The sequence below is a fragment of the Chelon labrosus genome, assembly GCF_963514085.1.
Source record: "Chelon labrosus genome assembly, chromosome: 4".
NCBI lineage: Eukaryota > Metazoa > Chordata > Actinopteri > Mugiliformes > Mugilidae > Chelon > Chelon labrosus.
In genome coordinates, this window is record NC_140340.1 from 1,437,605 (window position 1) to 1,461,533 (window position 23,929).

Below are 23,929 nucleotides of genomic sequence, written 5' to 3' on the forward strand. Positions count from 1 at the left end.
AGGGGGCTCTGCACCAGCATTCAGCAGGAGGGAAGTGGTTCACTCTTCAGTGAAACAGCAACATACTGTATGTATATACATAACATGTATATATGTGCACTACATAGTTTTGACTTCTGCTTTCTGCTACAACTAACTGAAAAAACTGAAAAATGGAAATGATGACAAAAAGTCCTTCATTTGTTTTTCATGTGAAGTTATTGGGTTCTTTCCACACCAGTTCAATTAAAGCTGAGGCCTTCCACCTCAGTGTAGTATTAATCATATTATTTACAACATGGAGCCTCAGCTGTCTACATACCTACATGTATACAGTATGTACTTACATTTTACTTACATAAATAATACTTAAATGTTTGAGTTTAACTTCTTTTATGTCTGATATTTGATGAATACAAAATGAAGGAAGACTTTAAAGAAGAAATATCTTCTCCTTCACAAACATTTCAATAATTTGTGGCTTTAACAATTTAATGAGAGTTAATGGTTTGGTGTTCTGTGGAATCTGTGTATTTCTACTCTGTCTAGCTGCATGTTTCTAATCTGTGGAGTTGCATGTTTCTAATCTGTTTAGAACCCGTGGTGACCCTCCATCTGACCATGCAATTTCGTTTTCGTATGATGTATAGTGTATACGTTGTATAATGGCAAATAAAACACTTTCCCTTTACCTGTAGCTGCGCGTTTCTGATCTGTGGAGCTGCACGTTTCTGATCTGTGGAGCTGCACGTTTCTGATCTGTGGTTTCTGATCTGTGGAGCTGCACGTTTCTGATTTGTGGTTTCTGATCTGTGAAGCTGCGCGTTTCTGATCTGTGGTTTCTGATCTGTGAAGCTGCGTGTTTCTGATCTGTGGTTTCTGATCTGTGAAGCTGCGCGTTTCTGATCTGTGAAGCTGCGCGTTTCTGATCTGTGAAGCTACACGTTTCTAATCTGCGGTTTCTCATCTGTGATGCTGCACGTTTCTAATCTGTGATGCTGCACGTTTCTGATTTGTGAAGCTGCACATTTCTGATCTGTGAAGCTGCACGTTTCTGATCTGTGAAGCTGCACGTTTCTGATCTGTGAAGCTGCACGTTTCTGATCTGTGAAGCTACACGTTTCTAATCTGTGAAGCTAAACGTTTCTAATCTGTGGTATCTGATCTGTGGAGCTGCACGTTTCTGATCTGTGGAGCTGCACGTTTCTGATCTGTGGAGCTACACGTTTCTAATCTGTGGAGCTGCATATTTAAACTCACACTTTAAGAGCTTGGAATGACAAAGCCAGACATTTGAACCACTTATGCACCGCATTTAGTTAATTATTACCTATTTAACTTAGTTAGTTAAATAGTTAGTCATCCATGTCTTTTCTAGTTAGGCTGTTAACTATGTCTTTTTTACTTTTGATCCATGACTTTTAGTATTAAGTTCTCTAAATTCTAAGTAGTTTCTCCTGTGTTGGTTTAAGATTTATTAAAGAGGAGTGTCAGTTTTGTTTTTATCACATGTGGCCTCTTATCACAAATACAGTATGTGGATCTATTTTTTAATCATGGTGTGTGTGTGTTTTGTACTTCTTGGACTAACCAGTCACTGCTTTCCTCGATTTTTGTGCTAACATTTGTACAAAATGCATTCCCAAATTAATAGCTTACTTAAGGTAGTAATTAACTCCTAGCAGTCCAAGCCCCTGAGCGTTAGGATGAAGTATCCGTGTTTGAACGTGAACGTGTGCAGTCAGCTGTAAACCACAGTCTGCCCCCGTAACACGACCCAGAACAGATCCATCATCATTTACGTCCTGCTGAGCGTTGTTTGTCTCCTGCCTGCTAAACATCGGAGCATAAGAGACTGTTTAGTGGCTCTGAGCCGCGAATGAAAGGCCGGCCTTGAAAGGAGAGGCGAGAGGAAATGAGCGTGAAATGAATGTCACGTTGAAATCAAAGGCGGTGGAAGATAAATGAGAGTGGTGGCTGGAAATCACCTGGACGGAGAGACACAGAGCAATGGACGGATGGATGGATGGATGGATGGATGGACGGATGGGAGGAGTAATTATTAGTGATTGAGCAGCCCCCCCTCCCACCCCTCATGTGTTTCATTAGCAGCAGGGCTGTTCACACACAATCTCCTCTCTGTTGGGCCATGCACAGCGCCGGTTTATTTGACCATCTGAAATCTTAACAGTTAATACCTGTATATTTCCAGCACAATATTGTCTCTGGCAGCGAGCGCCAGAAAACGTATCCTCAGGAAAAATAAACGGCAGCGTTCGCGTGCCAGGTAACACAAGGGCCATGTGCTGAAAACTGGAGGGTGGATGAGAGGGGGGGAGGAGGAGGAGGAAGAGGAGGTCAAACAGGTGAGTCGAAGGAGCAGAGCTGGAGAGGGGGAGGTGAAACTGGAGGCGACAAATATCTCCACGTAAACGTCAAATACAGCTATGGACATCGATCTCGACCAGAGGATGAATCTTATTGGTGGTAAATAATTTTCTAAATCACGACTTCAGGTTCGGTGTCTTGCCCGAGGACGCGTCTGCACGTGAAGCCTCGGCCACGACTGCCAACTCCTCTCGACTGCAAGTAAACAAATGTACACAGATTCATTCAAGAGCTTTTTATTTATGTAGCTCAGAATCATGACATAAATCACTGGGAGGCAGTTTACATAAAAATGTTAAGAGGCTGCAATTTTGTGGAGAGAAACGTCCAAGAAAACCAGACTGTGTGAAGAGAGAGGAACATGATCAACACTGGACTCTTATTCTTCTCACTCGTACTATTATTATTATTATTATCAGTAGTAGTAGTAGTAGTAGTATCATTATCCTCATGTCGTTATCTTGTGGTTGTTTGAATGACTTCCAATCAAAAAATCTCTGGTTCAGTGAAAAAAAAAAAAAAAAGTCACTTTTTATCATTCATCTCTACTTGCCACTTGATTCATAGCAGTAAACGTAAACACAGCTGCCTTATCATTCTACATGGAACTCTACAAGATCACAAAGGACATTTCTTAAAACCACCACAAATACACTGCAAAAACTCAGCTTAAAAATATTAAAATGAGGGATGTATTAGTTCAAATAATCAGAATCAGAATGAATGTGTGTCTCCTCCAAGAAGGCACAGATTTGTCCAAACCAGAGTTTCAGACGTGGTCGATTGGTTCGTGGTTCAGTCCGCATCAACGGGGCGAACCACGGTAGATTTGTTTGTGTCGTGATTCATAAAAGGACTAGGCTAATTATTGAAATATTAGTTGTTATCTAATATTAATGGTGAGAAATGGTGAGGAAAACGGGGTGTTGCAGTGGCAGCGTGGAGGGGGGTGACTCCAGGACGCTGGAATTCACTGTTAAGCCTTCTCGAGGTGTCGTGGGCCTAACTTAACGAAACATCGGTGAAGGGAGGTGCCCACTTGAAAACCCCAATGACATGCTGCATACTGCTGTTGTTTAGGCCAGGTTCCTGATGTCTTTATGTTGCTTGGTAGCTATGGTTAGCTGCTAAGCGGGCCATACAAGCCAGCAGTGTTAGGTTAGCTCATATTTCACAAGGTTTGAATTATCCTCTGCTGCTCTGTGGGCCTACAAGCCAGCAGCATTTATTTATTTTATTTAGATTTTAGGTTAAGCTAGCCAGCAGCATTTGGTTAGCTTATATTTCACAAGGTTTGAGTTAGCGTCTGCTGCTGAGCAGGCCATACAAGCCAGCAGCATTTACTTAGTTCATTTGGATTGTAGGTTAATCATCATATCACATGACTGTAGGTTTGTTAGGGTTTCTCAGTTGAACAGGGCCTCTAAATGTGTTTTGCCTGGGATTTTGGCACAAGGGATTGTTACATCTAATCCTGTGTATTAATGAATGTCAGACTAAAACCAAGTAGATTAGTGTTGATCCAAGGAGAATGTGACCAGAACAGTTTAGTCAGTAGCAATAGTTTCTTCTTTCCAGTCAGTACTGTCATTGCTCTGGACTGGATTTCATCTGACTGACAATAAAACAATGAATTCCATTTGGTCAGAAACTCCAACTTTGACAGACTAGTTGTGTTCATCTAAAGCCTTTAGGATGGTTCTCGTTCTCATCTGAAGCATTCAAAAGTTCTAACGGTGTACACTTTTTACAGCGTAATTTCTATCAGCTCTTCAGTTTTTTTTATTTGTTTTTATGGGTTTATTGACACCTGGTCAGTTTCCAGTCGTTGTGCAAAGCTTCATGTCTACCAGTATATTAGAAAAATGTTTCCCAGGCGTGGTGAAACTATTCTTTTCAGCTGGACTTGTAGAGTTTCTTGAATGGTTTTGGACCTGGATGATTGAGAACCTTCACAGAAATGTTCCTCTAAATGATAATGTCGCAGAGACCTGGTGGTACATATTTGGTCTCAGCTGTGATCAGTGAAAACACAGAAACACCTGCACACGTGTGATTTTTCATCATGTTAGTTGCTCCGCCTGCCTGCGCTGTGCGTCAATGGAAACCCGAGGCCGTGGAAGGTGATAGGCTAAAACCACCACCATCATCATCATCATCATCATCATCACCACCATCATAACACCCGTACAGTGGCGTGTTTACACACACCGTTTATCAGGAGCCAGAGTGGCTTTTTTTTTTTCCTGTTCCCCCGAGCCGGCGGACTTCACAGAGGAGGAGAGGTGAAAGTCAACATTTCCAGGCTGAAGGTAAATGACGGAGCTGCAGACGCGTTAAGCAAACACCTGCAGCTCAGGTGGAAAAGCGAGGCCTCTCTGGACGAGAGAAGGAGCTCTTTCTTTGAGGATCAACCCTCTCAGCGCACGGCCACTTGACACTCCCACAGCTTAAAGGTGAAAGCCGCAATTTTATTACGGCTTCTAACAGATGCCAGGGCGGCGCGTTAACCCTGTGCTGTCTGAAAAGCTGCTGAATTAAAACAAAGAGTTTGATCGTGATGCAGATGTTTTCATCCCCCCAGCCTCAACAGCAAGGTCTGTACCCCAGATTGGGATCACTGCTCTAGACCAATGACAGGATAGGCTCCAGCCCCCCATGACCCTCCAGAGGACCAGAGGTTACAGAACACAGAAGAAGATTGTTTTGTCCACACAGTGTTTGATTGCATTTTCAGTTCTTTGTTGTGTTTTAGTATAAGAAGTGTTTTCTACGTTTTGTGAGGTTTTCTTCATTTGGTTCTGTTTGCAGTATGTAGTGTTACATCCTTAGGAAGGTCCAGGGAAATTTGGGGACAAACACAGTCCAATGAACCAGTGAAGTCGAGTCTGGACGTAAAGAAGAAATCTTAACAGAATTTATTTAAATACAAAGGCAACTGAAAATCTGCTTGAAGCAGAAAAAGTAGGGAAAGATTGGACCATGTGGTTGTGTTGGTTGTGTACTCCTCCAAACAAAAGTCCTAACTATCTCATTTACTAAAAGGTGGAACCAAAACTACACATGTGGCACCAACCAATAACCCTAGTGTGTATAAACCAAAGGCCACCTACATGATGAGGTCTACATGGTACCTAGTGATGGTCCTCTGACACCCGAGGCTCCGATGCATGCAAGGTAGCTCATGAAGCGATTGTATCGAACCACTGTACCGAGGCGTGGTTCGGTCACATGACTAGTGACGTTTGAAGCACTTGAGTGACGTTCAAGGCAGTTCAAGTGCTTCAGCGGGCAAACGAGTCACCTGAGGGGTTCGGTTTGTCATGTGAATCACCTGGTGGGATCAAGTGTTCAGGGATATCCTGGATATCCTATCCCTAATTAGTGGTAGATTTGGTTTGACACTGTTGCATTCAGTACAAATATTCTCTAACGCTACTAAACCATGATACCAAGAGCAAAAGAAAATAGTTGATGTAAGCACTGAAACATAAACATTGATGTAAATTAGTGAAGGTTCATAAAGTGTAGTAGTGATGTAATCAAAATGGTCCGACGACACCAGAGCAGCACTAATGGGGCTAGTGGTACGCTGTGAAATCACAGGTCTTACGTTAGTGAAGCAAGGGTTCCATTCCCATTGGTTCTTTTTTATTTTATTGTTATATGTGTATAACTTTCTTATAATCAACTTTAAACCACATATCCATATAATGTAGTCGAATAGGAATGTGCATGGCAAATCAAGTCCCACACAAGCATGAACCAGTAAGACACGTCTCCATTGCACTACATTTTATTGTCCACTAGATGTCCTAATAGAGCACTGTGTCACTGAAGCTTCGAGTAATGAACCTTTTTTGAATCAAGCGTGGAGGCTTCAACAAAGCCTCGATTGCCCATCACTAACTATCTCATCTACTAAAAGGTGGAGCCAAAACTACACATGTTGCACCAACCAATAACCCTAGTGTGTACAAACCAAAGGCCACCTACATGATGAAGTCTACATGGTACACCAATCTCTACTATAGTCCCTTCCACTATAGCTAACATAAATAGTACTCAAAGGTTCACATGTCTAGATTATAAACAAGGAAGGAAACAGAAATCAAAGTAACAGCAATAAAGACAGAGAGTAGAGACTGGATGAAGTAGAGCAGCAGCAGTGAGAAGATCCTGTAGCTGGATCCCTTTTAATGTAGGCCCTGGCTCGTAATTGGATGATCTGGGGCCGAACCAACCAATCAGCAGCCTCCGTCAGGCTTCTCAGGTGGAATCAGTTGAGGAATCAGCTGATAACAAATGGGGGAGGGAGAGAGAAAAGCAAAGGAAACACACTGAAGCTGACTGACATGTAAGAGTAGTTTAGCTTTAACAGTTTTTAGTATTTTATTGTGTGATTGTGTCGTCTGAATTTGTTGTGTGTTATATATTTTGCAGTTTTCTGTATTTAGTTGTGCTTTCACTGTTTTCACTGGTGTAGTGTTTCCCATATGTTTCCTTGGTTGTGAGGTTAGTGTTCATTAGGTTTTCTGTATCTTCTCGTAGTTTCCGTGCTTGGTTGTGTTTCTCGCTTCCAGCTGTTCTCAGCCTCCCGTTGATGCTTCCCTTCCTTGTATTCAGTCTCTGTGTCGTGTTTCAACTTCCTAATCCACCACAAATGTATGACTTTATCTATAAAACTCTGCTGAAAGCTGAACGTTCAGAGAAACTCCTTCTGACACACAAGAGCCATCTAAGACGCTTCTCAGCCGCGGTGTCGACACGATACCTGACATGTTCCATCATAACAACAACAGCACGCGCTGACGTTGATGCGGTCGCCCTGATTGTACGTTTTGTTTCTCCCTCTGCGTTTGAACTCAAACCCTTTTTTTCCAGCGCAGCCCGAGAAAAGCTCTCCGCTCTCGACGAGGGTCACCGCGGAAGGTTTACAGATCGCCGACCGCGTCCAGACTTCAGTCACAGTTTCCATGTTTGAGCCTCGCATGTTACCGCTCTCCTTCTGTTTCAGACGAGTTCACTCACTCAGCCGGCCCTTCTCCTCCTCCTCTGGCCAAGAAACCAATAAACAGACTCTTGCAGTGATCCATGTCACATTGTTTGGCCCACCTGCAACCTGTAAACTCCTCACCGCGGACTGGATGTTCTCAGCTTGTTCCACGAGGCAGCCCAGACTCGTATTATTAGCCTAAAGGGGGCACTGGAAGAGCATCTGGTCCCGAGCAGCAAGCGCTGGAAGGAGCTGCACGTTTTCTGGCTCTGGGTTCAGTTTCGAGTCAGTTTCAGAGTCCCAGAAACCACAAGATGGAGAGCAGAGCTTGTGTCAGATCATCGGGGCAGATCAGGGCAGAGTGAGGCCTCAGAGTGTTTGAAATGAGTTCCAGCAGGATTCACTTCCAAGAACAAGTGCTTTGTTTATGTTAATGAAAGAGAGGAACGTTGAGATCAACAGAAATAAGACGGAAAAAGGTCATCTGCTGTTGCTTGGAGAATCAGTTAGACAATAGACTCATTATTATTATTAATCCATAGATCTCAAACTCAAGGACAATTTAAAAATCATTAAAAGTCTTGTGGAACTAAAAGCAAGTCAGTTTTTTCACGTCAGAAGCTTAGTTTGAACTGTTAATATGTCTAACATGAACGTGTCAATCACAAAATTATAAAAGACAAACACAAAAAAACAAAAAAACAGATTAGACACAAAGAGACGTCAATAGCAAAGTGAAAGAAATCCAACAAGAGACTGAAAGTAGCACATAGAGATGAAAAATTACAACACAACAACCACAGAGGCACAATGAAGAGACACACAGTGACCACAGCAAAACAAACGACTAAAAGGAGACTAAAAGTAGCACAAGGGGATGAAAAATGACCTCAAAACAGCCGCAAATGACCAAAATAAGTCAAGAGATGACCACGAAACAGACACAAAGTGACTAAAACACGATATTAACAACCGCTAGGAGACGGAACGGCACAAACAACCACAGACGGACACAAAGCAACTGCAGCAAGACACAAAATGGCCGTGAAGACAAACGAAATGAGCAAAAATGACAAAAGAAGGCAAAAACAACCACAGAAGAAACACAAAACTAGATGACTACAGGAGAACACACAACTCAGAAGAGTCAGAAGGTAGCACAGAGAAAGACTAAGAGACGCAACATGACGTGAATAACCACAGACACGAAACCCTCGTGTCTGACTTGATTAGTTTGTTTATGGCGTGCAGATAAATTCCACCTGTTTACTGTTGATGTGATGATGATGATGACGTGAACAAGACGTTTAACTCAACACACACACACATGCGTCCGTGCATGTGAAGCCAGGACGAAGACAGAGCCGCCGGGGACGGTAGTTCTCCTCCTAAAAGGACGTTTCACTAAACAGAGACAGGGTTCTCACATGAAACCAGACTAATGTGTCCACAACGCAGATTTAAGTCCCGTCCACATATGGAGTTATTCTCTGCTCATCCATGTCTTTGTAGCTGACGGTTGGTCTCTGGCGGACGTCCCTCGGCTCTAGGTAGAAACTTGGACGCTGCTTAGTTTCTAACAGCAGCAGAGTTTTGAGGTGGTTCGCTAAAGAGGAAGCAGAGAGTGTGAACGCTGCCTCAGAAGAAAGTTAAGATACAAACCTCCAGAAGATCTGGAAGATCTGGAAGATCTCAGCGAGAACCTGAAAGTAAAGAGTACGTGGTCATCACTAATTAGTTTAGTCACAACTCTCCAGACTAACCTAATGTGATTCCATCATCATCCACACTGGTGTAGAGGACATCCCAGTCTCTGGTTGCCTAGGTAACCCTCCAAATGAAACAAGCAGAACATGAAAATACTGCTAGTACGTGGACGGAGCTAGCTCTTCTTCTTCTTCTTCCGACGCTCCATCCTCGTGGTGAATCAGGTGGTAGGAACCAAAGTGGTGGACGGTGTTTCCTTCCTGGATCATTGGTCGTTCCCATTGATCCAGATTAGTCCAGCTTTCATTCTAGTTCGGACTTGGCCTAGTTTGAGTCTGAAGACTCTGGAGGATGCAGGACGCTCATTCTGTAACAGGACGGCCTCAGAATGCATTCTGGGATACCTAACTGCACCAAGTTACCTCCTCAATAAAACGTACAGGGTGTTCGGTCAGAGACATATACCTTAAATAAATCTGTCCGTACATCACCACATATCAGAGACATGGGTGTATTTATACAGCAGAGCTACATTTACATTCATGGACAGTGTGACTAATATTCCCAATTAAAAAATACATATATATCCTTCTGTCCAAACAAACGTTCTCGTCGTTCGGTTTTTATAAACGCGGCAGATTTCCACTGAGTGTCAGCGACAGCGGGACTCGTCGTTCTGGAGGAGGGCAACGGCCAACAAGCGGGCTCTTTGTTGCGCCGGTCCAACCTCACGGCAGACGCCGTCTGGCCCGAGCGGTTTAGCAGCGTCGCTCACCCCTGTCTGTCTAAATACCAGCAGCCGACACACCCGCCGTCCTCAGAGGAGGATTGTTGGGATTGTTGCTGCACGGTGGCTTTTAACCATTTACTGATCTCTACTGTGTTTAGAGTCGGCCATGGAGGGATGGAGGGATGACAGCTGGAGGATTCAGTTCTATACCACTGTATCTGGCTGCACGACATATAAAGTGATAAATGTACAGTACTGTTGTAGAGGTTCTAGTGGTAACCTTCTAATCATCTACTAATAGATCCATCTGCTCCATGTGGGGTGAACATCAGGTGAGGAGAAAAGATGAACCAAGGTGGAATCCATGTGGACAGAGACGATGGAGACGTGGAGACATCTTGTTCGTCTTCTAAGACTCTAGACATTCAGGACTGGAGGAGGACATGGAGGAGGACATGGAGGAGGAGGAGGAGGACATGGAGGAGGAGAACATGGAGGAGGAGATGGAGGAGGAGAACATGAGGAGGAGATGGAGGAGGAGAATATGGAGGAGGAGATGGAGGAGGAGATGGAGGAGGAGATGGAGGAGGAAGACATGGAGGAGGACATGGAGGAGGAGGACATGGAGGAGGAGATGAAGGAGGAGATGGAGGAGGAAGACATGGAGGAGGAGAACATGGAGGAGGACATGGAGGAGGAGATGGAGGAGGAAGACATGGAGGAGGACATGGAGGAGGAGAACATGGAGGAGGAGGAGGACATGGAGGAGGACATGGAGGAGGAGGACATGGAGGAGGAGATGGAGGAGGAAGACATGGAGGAGGACATGGAGGAGGAAGATATGGAGGAGGACATGGAGGAGGAGATGGAGGAAGACATGGAGGAGAAAGACATGGAGGAGAACATGGAGGAGGAGATGGAGGAGGAGATGGAGGAGGAGGACATGAAGGAGGACATGGAGGAGGAGATACTACTACTCTCCCTTCTCCTCCATTGTCTTTTACTCCCTTCTTCTTCTTCATGTTCTTTTTTTCCACCTTTTTATCCTCTTCTTCCATCTCTTCCTCTACTCCCTCTCCTCCTCCTTCTCCTTCTATTTCCCATCGATGTGAAGCTCCTCTTCTTCGGTAAACTTCTCCAGTGATTGATGTCCTGATGTGAACTCATGCATATGACCGTCTCCGTGGTAACAGTTCATCTCTGACTGAAGGAAGCCGTCGACTTTAACGAAGTCGGTGACGGGCTGTCAAACAGCTGCTCTGACCTTTATTGTTTGGAGCCGACGTGGGATTCCGAGATGATCTGTGATTGAAAACATTCGCAGGTCGTTGTAATCTGTAAATCTGCGCGGCTAAAGTGACGACTCGTGACAGACTGTTGATAACCGCGTCAGACTGAATCCTTCTAACGTGGCGCTGACGTTCACCAGAGCTAAACTCTCAGCTCTTCGGCTGGTTCGGATCCAGGCTGATGACGGCCTTTGTCTCCGGGTGTTTGTCAGTTGGCTCGAGTCGGAGTCCGTGTCCTTGGTTTGCCACACAGGCAGGAGTGAGGAAAGAAAACCACATTTCCCCCAAACTGTCTCTATTTGATCGTCCTGAGACGGAAATCGTAATCTGAGTTTGACGTTTCATGAACTGAATCTGGTTCAGTCTGAATCAAGGACTGAGGAGGAGGAGGAGGAGGAGGAACAAGAGAAGGAAGAAGAGAAAGAGGAGGAAAATTAAGAAGGAGAGGAAGGAAGGGAAGGGGAAGAGGAAGTGAAAGAATAGGAGGAGGAAGAGGAAGTACATGAAGACGAGGACGACTAGGAAGAAAGGGAAGAGGAGGTCATCAGAGGTCCAAAGAAGGAGGAGAACCAGAGACAGGGTCCTGGACCAAGGATCAGTGAGTCTGACCCGTGTGGTTCTGATCCAACAGACGAGCTACTGGAGCTCAGACTGCTGAAGAAGTTGATGCTGGTTCTGATAGAAAGGAGTCAGAACACTCAGTGGATCACAGGTTGTTTAGTTTGGGGCTGTGGAGCTGCAGACCAGTCAGGGTGTCCATGCTGACCTCTGACCTCTGATGAAAGCTCCTACAGTGGACACATCAGAGCTGGAGCAGGAGACATGGAGGAGGAAGGTGGTTCTGGTTCTGGTGGATCACGTTCTCTTGATGCTTTGGTCCATGTTCTGCTGGGAGACCTTGGGTTCCCTGATGGCCTCTTCCAGCAGGACGATGCTCCCTGCTTCAGGAACGGTTCCTGGAGTTCAAGGTGGTGACTCGGCCTCCAGATTCAACCAGCATCTGTGGGACGTCCTGGACAAACAAGTCTGATCCATGGAGGCTCCACCTCTCAACCTGCAGGACTTAAAGGATCTTGGATCCAGATACCACAGCTCACCTTCAGAGCTCTAGAGGAGTCCAGGAGGTGGTCATAATGTTATGGCTGAGTGTGTATGGCGCCTATTGTGTGTTGACGAGCTGCGCCTCTGAAACAAACATATCTGTTGTTGCTTGGAGACACTTTAACGTGAAATAAGGTTGAAATGATCCTTTAATGCAGAATGACTGGAGGGGAAAGCTGAGTACGATGGATTCAGTTTGCTCTCTAGCTCCCCCATCAGGTCAGACCTTGTGTTTATTTCCCCCTTTAATGCCCTCAGATGAGTCAAGAACCTTTATCCAGAACATAATTCAGTTTTGACCCATGAAGCCAGGACCGAATGAGTCCATAAACTCAAATTAAAGTCAACGCTTTGAGCTCTGGTGTGATTCAGTCACGGGTATCTGTACATGGAGCCAGTCGACGGCATCGAGCTGATTTTCTGTTCGGTCCAACGACAGCCTGGTTTAGCCCGATCTCCTCCGTCCGTCCGTCTGTCCGTCACGTCCTCAAATGGAGCCGAGGGTAAAAAAGGAAAGAGGGACGGAGGGGGAAAGACAAACACTGCACCAGAACCAGAACCCGGCTCCAGTTACAAACCACCAGAGACCCTCTGCTCTGCCAAGAGCTCCAGGTTTGAACCCAGGCTTTCTGGCTGCTAATTATTCCTCGAGCTTGGTTTTAAACTGAATTTATGGCAGCAATCTGGCGCCGCTTGTGGCGTCATAAATTAAACGGGCAAAGTGTGTTAGAATCAGAACCGAGGGCCCGTCCTCCAGGAGAGGAAGGAAAAGTAGAAACGCGTTTGGAAACTCGACTTCATTTCTCTTGTCGTATTTTGTTCAGTTTTGAGGCTGATTCGTCGAAGGCGCCCCAGACGATGACGAACCTTAAACTACAGCAGTGGCAAAGTTTTCATTGACAGTAGGAGACGTCCTTAACGGGCCCTCACCTGACACAACTCTGTCCTGTTCCATTTCATGTTCAGTTTGACAGTAACACAAAATGAAAAGAAGTCATCGCTCTGGGAGTGAAGACGGAAATGAAGCATGATGGGTCGACCGCCATCTAGTGGTCACTGGTGGTATTACTGTCTGAGCTTTATTTAGTCTGCTGGTAATTTACCCATCGAACTGTGATCTTCACACTTGAGATCTGATCTCAGTGTGTGTGTCTGTAAATCAGCAGCGCCATCATGTGGTCAGTAGAATATTGTACCAGCTGCTGTCTCTAATGGATCTCTACCTACCGCTGGATCAGAACCACCAACAGCTGCTGGTTGACTTGGAGACATGATCCAGATGTTGGAACAAGATGTTGAGTGAGTAGGTGGTCTTTAATGTGACCCAGGACTCATTGTGTGTTCACACTACCAAAGGAAGGAGGTCACATGTGTCCCAGACCACCTCCACATGTGGACTGACACCAGATCAGTGTTCACACCTGGACCTGTTTAACCTGGACACCAGAGACCAGATCAGTGTTCACACCTGGACCTGTTTGACCTGGACTCTAGAGACCAGATCAGTGTTCACACCTGGACCTGTTTGACCTGGACTCTAGAGACCAGATCAGTGTTCACACCTGGACCTGTTTGACCTGGATACTAGAGACCAGATCAGTGTTCACACCTGGACCTGTTCACACCTGGACACCAGAGACCAGATCAATGTTCACACCTGGACCTGTTTAACCTGGACTCTAGAGACCAGATCAGTGTTCACGCCTGGACCTGTTTAACCTGGACCCTAGAGACCAGATCAGTGTTCACACCTGGACCTGTTTAACCTGGACACCAGAGACCAGATCAGAACTTCCATTGCCTACAAATCTTTTGGTGGAGTAAAGTTTATCTGGAGTCTCTCTGTTGGGAACGGATTCTGCTCCAGCAAAGATCTGCTGGACCAATCAGATCATTTGGGGGCGGGGCTTAATGTGGTGATGGACAGAATAGTAACAGCTAAAATGGCTGTGATTGATTGGAGGACTTACCAGTGGATGGGACACAAAAATATTAACCCTCTGGCCTTTGACCTGGAGGTTAAGGGTCATCCGTGTACTTTCAAAATAAAAGCCATCTACCAGCAAACAATTCTGAAGCATTTCATGGTCATGATGTGGCCCTTTACTGTTTTCTAATGATGCAAGTAACTTCCCATGTTAGTGAGTAATCAAAAAGCCAGGGCCACATTGGTTGTCGGGCCCCTGGGAGCACCACCTGAAACCTCTCACACGTTTGTTTAGAGAAGAAAAACTGTGACATAATGCGTAAAGCTATTTTCTCTCTCTCTCTCTCTCTTTGTGTGCTGGTGTTTGTGCCACTCTGTGTTGCAGCTCAGGGTGAGTCACTGGTGGAAAGAGGGAGGAAGATTTGTGAAGAAATATTGCTGTTAAATGAGTTTGGACGGCATGACATCACGCGGTAATTAAAACTGCTTTCTGGAATTCCGTTTCCAATTCCTGCGCGCTCAGGTTTGCTGTAGGAGGTTTCTTTTTTTTTTTTTTTCTCGAGCACCTGCACTGCTGGTGTGTGTGAGTGAAATATTTTCACTGGACTGAGTTCAAACTTTGAAGGGAAAGAGGAGGAAGGAAAAAAAAAAAAGCAGAGGCATTACGCCATTCTTGCCTCTCTTGGAAAAAAAAAAAAAAAAAAAAAAAAGTGGGATTTAAAGAAGTTTCTTACAAGACATCCTGCAGAGCGGTTCCTGGAGTGTTTGAGTTCTCTCATTTGACTTCTGCTCGTCCGTCACTGGCAGGATCTCTCCAGCACTATGGTTCTTATGCCACATGTCAGACGCCAGAATCAGGATCTGCAGGACTTGTTTCTTCAGCTTCTAACGCTCAGCCTCGGTCCGCAGCTTCGCTCCCGCAGCCTCGCTCATGTCTTCAGCCTGTTTCAGACCAGAGAAGCGCTTTTTGTTCTCTTCTCCTGCGGCGGAGCGCAGAGGAAGCTCAGAGGATGAAGGACTCGGAGCGGACGGGACTTCTCTTCCTTCTTTTCTGTAGCCGAACAGGTCAATTTATTCTGAACTGATTGCACTTTTTATTTTTATTTTTTATACAATGACGGCCTGGAAAAAGGCAAAAGGGTTTTAGGATGAAAGTTGTGACGCGTCTTTCTCTTCTGCTCAGCTGCTGGACTCTCTTAAACCTGCACCCTGTCCTCGGCTCTCTGAGCCGGACCAGACCGACGGAAGACCACCGCCACCGGCTTGGAGAGGCGGCGGAGCAAGCTCACGGGAGAGCCGGTGGAAGGCAGCCGATGGCAGCCACCGGGACGTGGAAACCCTCGCCGGTGATTCCGGGGCGGATCACGCGTATCCGTGCGGGTCCTCCGTTAATCGGCGGCGAGGGAACGGTTATCAAGAGCAAACCTGCCGCTCTGACATCCGCCTCGGAGCCGGTGAACCGAGCACACCCGCAGCAGCAGCGGCAGCAGCAGCAGCGGGACAGAGCAGTGAGCTCGGTGCGCAAAGAGGCTGCGCGCTCCTGGCTGCCCTCCGGGGATGCGCGCGTCAAAGTGCACGCTCCAGCAGCGATTAACGCTCATGCGGCGGTGAAAGGAGCCGGGGCCGCTGGGGGAGCAGGAGGCTCGCCGGGGAAGAGTCTAGTTAACGTCGCGTCCAGGGTCAACGCGGCGGCTCCGGGGCGGACGGGCTCTCCTCTGAAGCGGCAGCAGCAGAGCGCGGCTCCGGCGGCGCAGCGGGGAGTCAGCAGCAAAGCTCTGAAACCGGGGGACCGGGAGGCGCATCACAAGCAGCCGCTGGTCACCCCCCACGACTACATGCTGTCTCTGTACTGGTCCCTCTCCAGCGGGGACCTGAACAGCAGCGCCCTGCACGAAGCCGGTCTGGCCAACACCATCACCAGCTTCGTGGATAAAGGACACGGTAAACTCTAGATTTCTTTCTTATGATGTGTTTTTTTGTTCTGTATCTTCATCTCTCCTCCACCTCAACAGAATCTCACTGAGCGGTTTGTGGTTCTAACCTAGCTGGTGACATTTAAACCCTGATAAACGGACCTCACGTTCCTGACGAGCTGGAGCTTCTGTGACAGGCTGAAAGTGCATCTGTTACTGTCTGTGATTAAACCCAGATATCACCTGGATCATTGTCCACTAATGACAGAAGGGACGGATCAGGGGCTTAGGAAGAAGAGGGTGGAGGTGGTGGAGCAGAGGAGACTGAAGCTTGGAGAGAACGTGAAGATGAACAGGGCTGTAAATTATCTGAATGTGGACGGAAGAACTCAAACAGGAGGGAGCATCCGGAGCTCGAGTGAAGAGGTCAGCGGCTCAGAGGCTGTTAATCTGAGCTGACTGAGCCAATAATGTCATAATTTATGTTGTGTGTGGTCCCCAGCCACCAGAAGGTTCTGGGTTCTAATCCACGTTCCGACTGGTTCCTTTCTGTGTGTAGTTTGCATGTTCTCCCTGTGTCTGCGTGGGTTCTCTCCAGGTTCTCCAGCTTCCTCCCACCGTCCAAAGACATGCTGGTTAGGTTCATTGGTGATTATAAATTGGCCGTAGGTGTGAGTGTCTCTCTGTGTTAGCCCTGTGATAGACTGGAGACCTGTCCAGGGTGGACCCCCCCTCTAGACCAATGACAGCTGGGATAGACTGGAGATCTGTCCAGGGTGGACCCCCCTCTAGACCAATGACAGCTGGGATAGACTGGAGATCTGTCCAGGGTGGACCCCCCTCTAGACCAATGACAGCTGGGATAGACTCCAGACCAGGAACAAGAGGTTACAGAAGATGAATGAATGAATGAAGGAGTTGTTGATCCTTCACGAGGAAATTATTTCTCTGCATTTGATTCATCTTTGCTCAAGTTTGTTCAACCTCATGCATGGACTTGTTCTTTTTGTCCCACTCTTTTCTTGGGGCGGCCCAATGTCCCCCGGCCCACTAAATTCTGATGGTGGGAAGTTGATCTGGGACGTTTATTAATACCAAGTACACAAACTTCTGACTTGATAGTTCAGATTTGACAAGTTTGAATGTGGAGGTCGTTATGGAAACGGGTACGGCAGCAGCAGTGTGAACATGGACACAGACTGATGATGATTCACAAGAACAGACAAGAACATATACACCAATCAGGCATAACATTATGACCACTTTTCCTAATATTGTGTAGATCTTCATTGTGGGGACTCATCAGAGACATGGACATGGGCCTTCTGAGGGTGTCCTGTTGTTAGTGGGGGGCCTTTGAGGGGAGGGGCCTCTGTGGATCATCCCACAGATACTTGATCAGTTTGGGATCTAGTGAATTTGCAGGCCAGGTCAACACCTTGTGCTGTTCTTCATGTTTTTTTTTTTTTAGTTGTTCCTAAAGTGTTTTTGTGTGTGTGTCTGTGTCAGGCTGCATCCTGCTGGGGATGGCTGCTGCCATCAAGGAGTGTCATTGCTATGGGGTGGGGGTGCCTGGTCTGGTCTAGGTGGGTGCTACATGTCTAAGTAACATCCACACCAATGAATGCCAGGTCCAGAAGTTTCCCAGCAGAACATTGAACTGTCACAAGATGGTTTAAATGTTATTGACTTCTCCTGTCAGTGGTCATAATGTTGTGGCTGGATGTCTGGGATACCCTGCTTAGCCATCGTGATCGGACCTCAGATAATTACAGTACTGGGTGTAATTAGTGACGCGTCATCAGTTAATTTGGGAGGCGGAGCTCCACGTGGTTTGTTGTCATGGCGTCCACTTCTTTTACAGTCTATGCACCCAACTCTTCTCTACAAGGTGCACCAATTTATTCATTAATTAATTAAAATGCAAGAAAACTAGCCCCGCCCCCCAGGCTCCCATCAATAACAAACTGAGTTTGAAAAAATTTGGAAAAAGGAAAAAGTGTTTAACATTGAAGGGGGCGGAGCTTAGGACCTACATACCGTAACCAGCCTCCAGGGGGCGATCAATACATTTTGGCTTCATTTTTGTATATCATCACACACAGGCTGTAGTTTCTACTTTAATATAGTGGAGGACGTGAAGAAGTCTGATAAATAGTCTGGGGCGCAGCAGAGAACTGTGTTGCTTTAATCTCCGGACAGTTCCCGTGCACGTGCGTGTAGTTATGTATATTTATTCTCATGTATTTGTGTGTGTGTGCTGCCGCCTTCCTGTGTCGGTGTGTTTCTAACATCTGGTCAGCTCTCTGTGATATACAGCCTCAGGAGGGTAAATAAACACTCCTCACAGCCCCCCGCCCCCCCGGTGTAATGTTGTCTTTACGGTGTAAAACTGTTTAAAACAGTGTTTAAATGACCTGAGTTTAATATTCCTGCTGCTGCTGCTAAAGGTTTACATTCCCGGCTCTTAATGTACTTTTAATTTGGGCTTTATTTGTTCAGCGTGTCCTCGGCGAATGGCGTCTGACCTCGTCCACATGCCGAGAGGAGAAACTGATGACCTGACACACCGGCTCCTTCGCTCTTTCTTTCGATTCGGCTCCTCGTCTGTGGGCTCCAGCGAACGCCGTCAAACTGAAACGACCCGCGACCGTCCTCATAATCCACCGCTGAGTTTCCGGAAAGTCAGCCCCACGCACGCTTAAACAAACTCAAGGGGTGATTTCTAAACACTACGGATGAGAAGTAGTTCTCGTTACGCCGCTTCCTGGAAGGAGGATGCATGCACAGTTGGTGCCGTCGCAGCCAAGAGATCGTCTAAAACCTATTACATGATGCTCGAATTCCTAGAAAACGCTGGAGTAGATGTAGATATGAGAGGTATAAGGCCAAACTAATGTAGTTAGCTAAACAACTGGATTACTGTCAGACTGAAAACAAATACAGATGAGACCAGAAGTGATTTATAGTCTAGAATCAGACCAACTTTCCCCGACTACAAATTCTTGGCAGAGGGAAAGTTTATCTGGAGTCTCTTTATTGGGAACTGACTCTGCTCCAGCAAAGATTTCCCAGGTCAATCAGATCATAGGGCGGGGCTTAACGTGGTGATGGACAGAGGAGACTCTTACCAGACTCTGTGAAGTGGGCGGTACCAAGTTGAACTAATCTCGACCAATGGGAGCGACTTATACAGTTGATTGACATGTGACTCAAACCCAGAGTTTCCCTGAAGGCAACTCCGTCCAAAACTTTGGTTCCTACCAGCAGATCCACCATGATGATGGCGGCTTGGAAGAAGAAGAAGAAGAAGATCTAGCTCCGTCCATGCAGTAGCGATATTTTAAAATTCTGCTTGTTTCAGTGGGAAATATACAAGAGGGTTACCTTAGCAACCAGAGATTGGAATGTCCTCTACACCAACGTGGACGATGATAGAATCACATTAGTTTAGGCTGGAGAGTCATGACTCAGCCGGCTGCACACGCTACAATCCTTTACATCAGTGACGACCACATACTCTTTACTTTCAGGCAGCGTTCACACTCTCTGTTCCCATCGTCCAAGTTTCTACCTGGAGCCGCGGGACGAGGACGGAGCCAAGAAGGCCAAGATTAAAGCTGTTAATATTCCACATTTATGTAATAATCTGTTCCACGTGGGCTGGCTGACAGAAACGGGTTTAATTTTTCTCTTGGCAGTTAACAGATTAAAGGACTGAGGCGATAACAGAGACCACACCTGAAAGCCGTGCATCTTGCAAACATTTTCCTCCTTTTAAAAGTTTGTGAAATCAAATTCCTCTCGGCTTTAATCAGACCGTCCAGAGAGCGGCGTGTGTCATCGGCGGGTTTGTTTCCTCTGCAGCAGATGCTGCTCCGCTGTCGGTGAGCGGCCGCAGGTCCGGGGCCTGTTTACGGCCTGATGTGGTCGCCCTGTCTGGTTCTAATGTACTTTTCAATGCATGCATGCAGTCCTGGAGAGAAGAGGATGTCGTGACAGGAAGTGAGCAGTGTGTGTTTGTGTGTGTGTAGTACAGCTGTCTTTGTGAGGAAGGCAATGAGTTTCAGATGGTGAAAGTGAGGACATCACTCCACGACGGTTTTATGGTTCGGTTTAGATCAAGTTTTTGGTTTCTGGTAACCGGCCTGAGATCAGGCGAGGGTTTGTGTGTTCCTGGTTGGATTTAATTTGGATGTGGAAGTTCACTGGTTTCCCTCAGCTGACAACAAAAGACAACAATACACCGTTGTTCAGAATCTGCTAGTGTTTATCCCTCAGGTTGGTTCATTTGATGAATAGTGATCATACAGGTTGTCAAAACTGATTAGATGTGCACAGATATCTTCATGGATCCTCAAGTACACCCTGAAGTTTAAGTCTCTCAGAACCTAGAAGACCCTGGCGTACTTGCAGGTACAATAGGTATAAAACCAGATCTTTGCTAGCGTCCTACAGAGGAGGTCCTCCTCATCAGAGATCCAGAATCTTCTCCTCGTAGCCGAGATGTTGGATCAACCTGAACAAACACGACTGTGGCTCATGAAGCTCAGAGCAGAAAGACACACCACAGACCTCACTCATTCATCATGATGATGATGATGATGGTCCAGCTTTGATCATTTCCTGAAATCCATTTTTCAACACAACTTTGTGATCAATCACAAAAGTGTTGAGAAGGAGAACTTTGTTTCTATTGCCCTCATGATCTGAACCAAGATTGGATCAAAGTACAGATGGTTACAGACAGTTGAGGCTCAGATTCCTTTTTTTCATAGCGTAAATAATTATATTTTAGTATTACTTGTTACTTATTCTCCTCTAGGAAATGAATGGAAGTCAGTGGATCGCTGAAGTGACAAAAACACAAATCAGGTTTAAATGTTCAGTCAATGCAGAGTCTGTCTTTGATTCAAGACATTTTATTTTCCTGGATGTGTCCTCTGTGGATATTTAACCATGTTTCTATGTCTTTGTTTCTCCTTTGCAGACGAGCGTGGGCCCCTGCTGCGACGGCAGCGGTATCACTTCAATGTCAGCTCTCTGGAGCGGGACGGGCTCCTGGGGGCCGAGCTTCGCATCCTGAGGAAGCGACTGCCCGACCCCCGCAGGGCCACGATGGGATCCACCGCTGCCGACGTGGCGGGAGGCTCGTCCGCCTACCTGAAGTTGTCCACCTGCGCTTCGGGTAAACAAAAGCTGGTCGTGTTACAAACGAGGACCCTGGAGGATCTGCTCAGCGGATTCGGCAGTAAATGGGAAGTATTCGACATATGGAAAGTCTTCAGGGGCTTCAAGAACCAGCAGGACCAGCGCTCTGAGCAGCTGTGCTTTGAACTGGAGGCCCTGGAGCACCGAGGCGGTCGCCCCGTGGACTTGCGGGCTCTGGGCTTCTCACGACTCGGACGGACCAACAAGGAAAAAGCCTTCTTCTTGGCATTTGGCAAAAGCAAGAAGCGCGACCTTTTCTACAACGAGATCAAAGCGCGGTCAGGCCACGACAACAAAACCGTCTACGAGTACCTGTTCACTCAGCGGAGAATGCGCCGGGCCCCTCCTGCGAGGGGCGCAAAAAAACCTCTGCAGCCGCCGCCGCCTCCGCCACAGTCCCTCCCCCAGCACCAGGCGGTGAAGACGAGGCCGCGCTGCCACCGTAGACGACTCCACGTGAACTTCAAGGAGATGGGCTGGGACGACTGGATCATCGCGCCGCTGGAGTACAACGCCTATCACTGCGACGGGGCCTGCGACTTCCCCATCCGCTCACACCTGGAGCCGACCAACCACGCCATCATCCAGACCCTCATCAACTCCATGGACCCGGACTCGACGCCGCCCACCTGCTGCGTCCCGACGCGGCTCAGCCCGATCAGCATCCTCTACATCGACTCGGCCAATAACGTCGTCTACAAGCAGTACGAGGACATGGTGGTGGAGTCCTGTGGATGCAGGTAGCACTGAAACAGACACAAAAACATGTTGGCTGCAGATTCGTTTGTTAATATTATGATAAAATCTAAGGCTGGACGATTTACGCTGAGCAGGGGAGTTGTTATTTTAGAAACAGACATGACTCTTCACACTCAAGTGGGCTATCAGACTGCATACCAAAGACTGCTCAAGACTAAACAGAGGAAGATAAACTCATGGAGGTGATGCTCTTTAACGCCCACTCACTAAAACAACACAAAGATGCATCGCGGAGAGGCCAGCTAACAGAACACGCGGCCTGATGAACTGGAGGATTTTCACGGCCCAGTTTATTTTTAATTTCTCTTTAGGTTTGTAAAAAGTTTTTTAAAAAACGCCTTTGAAACATTAAGTAAATCATACTCTATGAACTTTTCCAGCCCTTATGTGATGAAATCATTTGTATTTCTTATCCGAGACTTTTTTTTATAAAGCATGTGAAGAATTCCTGATGTATAAATACTGGCCACTGATGAAATGCTAATCTGACCTGCTACAAATGTGGGAACGTTGCATAAACTAGTCTTCAATAAAAACCTGACCGAGGTCCAAACTCCTATCAGTGTGAGCCTCTGCCCCCCCTCCAAGACTCTCCAGACTAAACTATCAAAGGAATTTGTGAGATTTTTTAGATGCCAAAATTAGAATTTAACCCAAGAGCAACTGTTTGATCTGGAACATTTGTGTTTAAATCGGTTGGCTTAACAAACTGCTTCATGGTCGGATTAAAGGGTACAACAAGTTAGTGGATGAAAATCAGTAAAAAGTTGTTGATAAAAGTCTGTGTTTGTCTTGTTCGTGTTTTCTGCCTCTTACATAAAGTGATCGTTATCCAGAATCTACGGTGGCTGAGAGAAGTCAACGCACTCCAGCTCAGGAAAAACACAAGCGAAGGGAGAAAACGTCTTCATCAATTTGACGACACGTACGCAACCAGAAATGTTTCCAGGGAAAACTAAAAAGTGATGAATCTGCTGCTTGCTTCTGAAAACTATTTGCTATTTATGGTGACGAGATGTTTCATCAGTTTTTTTGGAGACTCCTGGAAATATCTGTTGGTGTTCTATTTGCGGCCCATGTGTCGCCAAACTGATGAGAAAGTTCTTACTTTGTTTGTGTTTTGTCTATTTGCGTGAGTTTTCTTAAGCTGCAGTGCGCGACAAACACAAAGAGACCCAAAAAGACCACAGAGAGATGCAAAACAGCTACAAAGAGACACAAAAAGACCACAAAGAGATGCAAAACAGCTACGAAGAGACACAAAAATGACCACAAAAAACCTCAAAACAACCACAAAGACAGTTAGAAAAACTACAGAGCCTCAAAACAATCACAACAAAAGTCAAAACATCCACAAAGAGACACAAAACAACTACGAAGACTCAAAACAACTAAAAAGAAACTAACTTAAAACAACCACAGAGAAACTCTAAACAACTACAAAGAAACTTGAAACAACTACAAAGAGACTCAAAACAATCACAACAAAAGTCAAAACATCCACAAAGAGACACAAAACAACTACGAATACTCAAAACAACCACAGAGAGACTCAAAACAACTAAAAATAAACTTAAAACAACTACAGAGAGACACAAAAAAACTAAAAAGAAACCTAAAACAACTACAAAGACCCCAAACAACCAAAAAGAGACTCAAAACAATCACAACAAGAGTGAAAACAACCAAAACGAGACTCAGAACTACAGAGAGACTCAAAACAACTAAAAGGAAACTTAAAACAACTACAAAGACCCCAAACAACCAAAACTAGACTCAGAACTACAAAGAGACTTAAAATGACGGTGAGACTCAAAACTACAAAGAGACTCAAAATTACAATGATACTTAAAACAGCCACAAAGTGACTCAAAACAATCACAAAGAGACTTCATGAAGGAACAACCTACGAGCAGTGTCTCTTTCAGC

At 46.0% G+C, this 23,929-nt stretch overlaps 1 protein-coding gene across 1 annotated transcript; it reads left to right on the forward strand.

Annotated features, from left to right (window-relative positions):
* Positions 1-15,265: 15,265 nt before the first annotated feature.
* gdf5 (growth differentiation factor 5) lies at positions 15,266-21,985 on the forward strand (the record flags this gene model as incomplete). The annotated part of the gene is made up of 2 exons (XM_084542359.1): positions 15,266-16,058; positions 21,021-21,985. 2 exons carry the CDS (start codon positions 15,266-15,268, stop codon positions 21,983-21,985), a joined length of 1,758 nt encoding a protein of 585 aa, XP_084398485.1.
* Between the last annotated feature and the right edge of the window lie 1,944 nt (positions 21,986-23,929).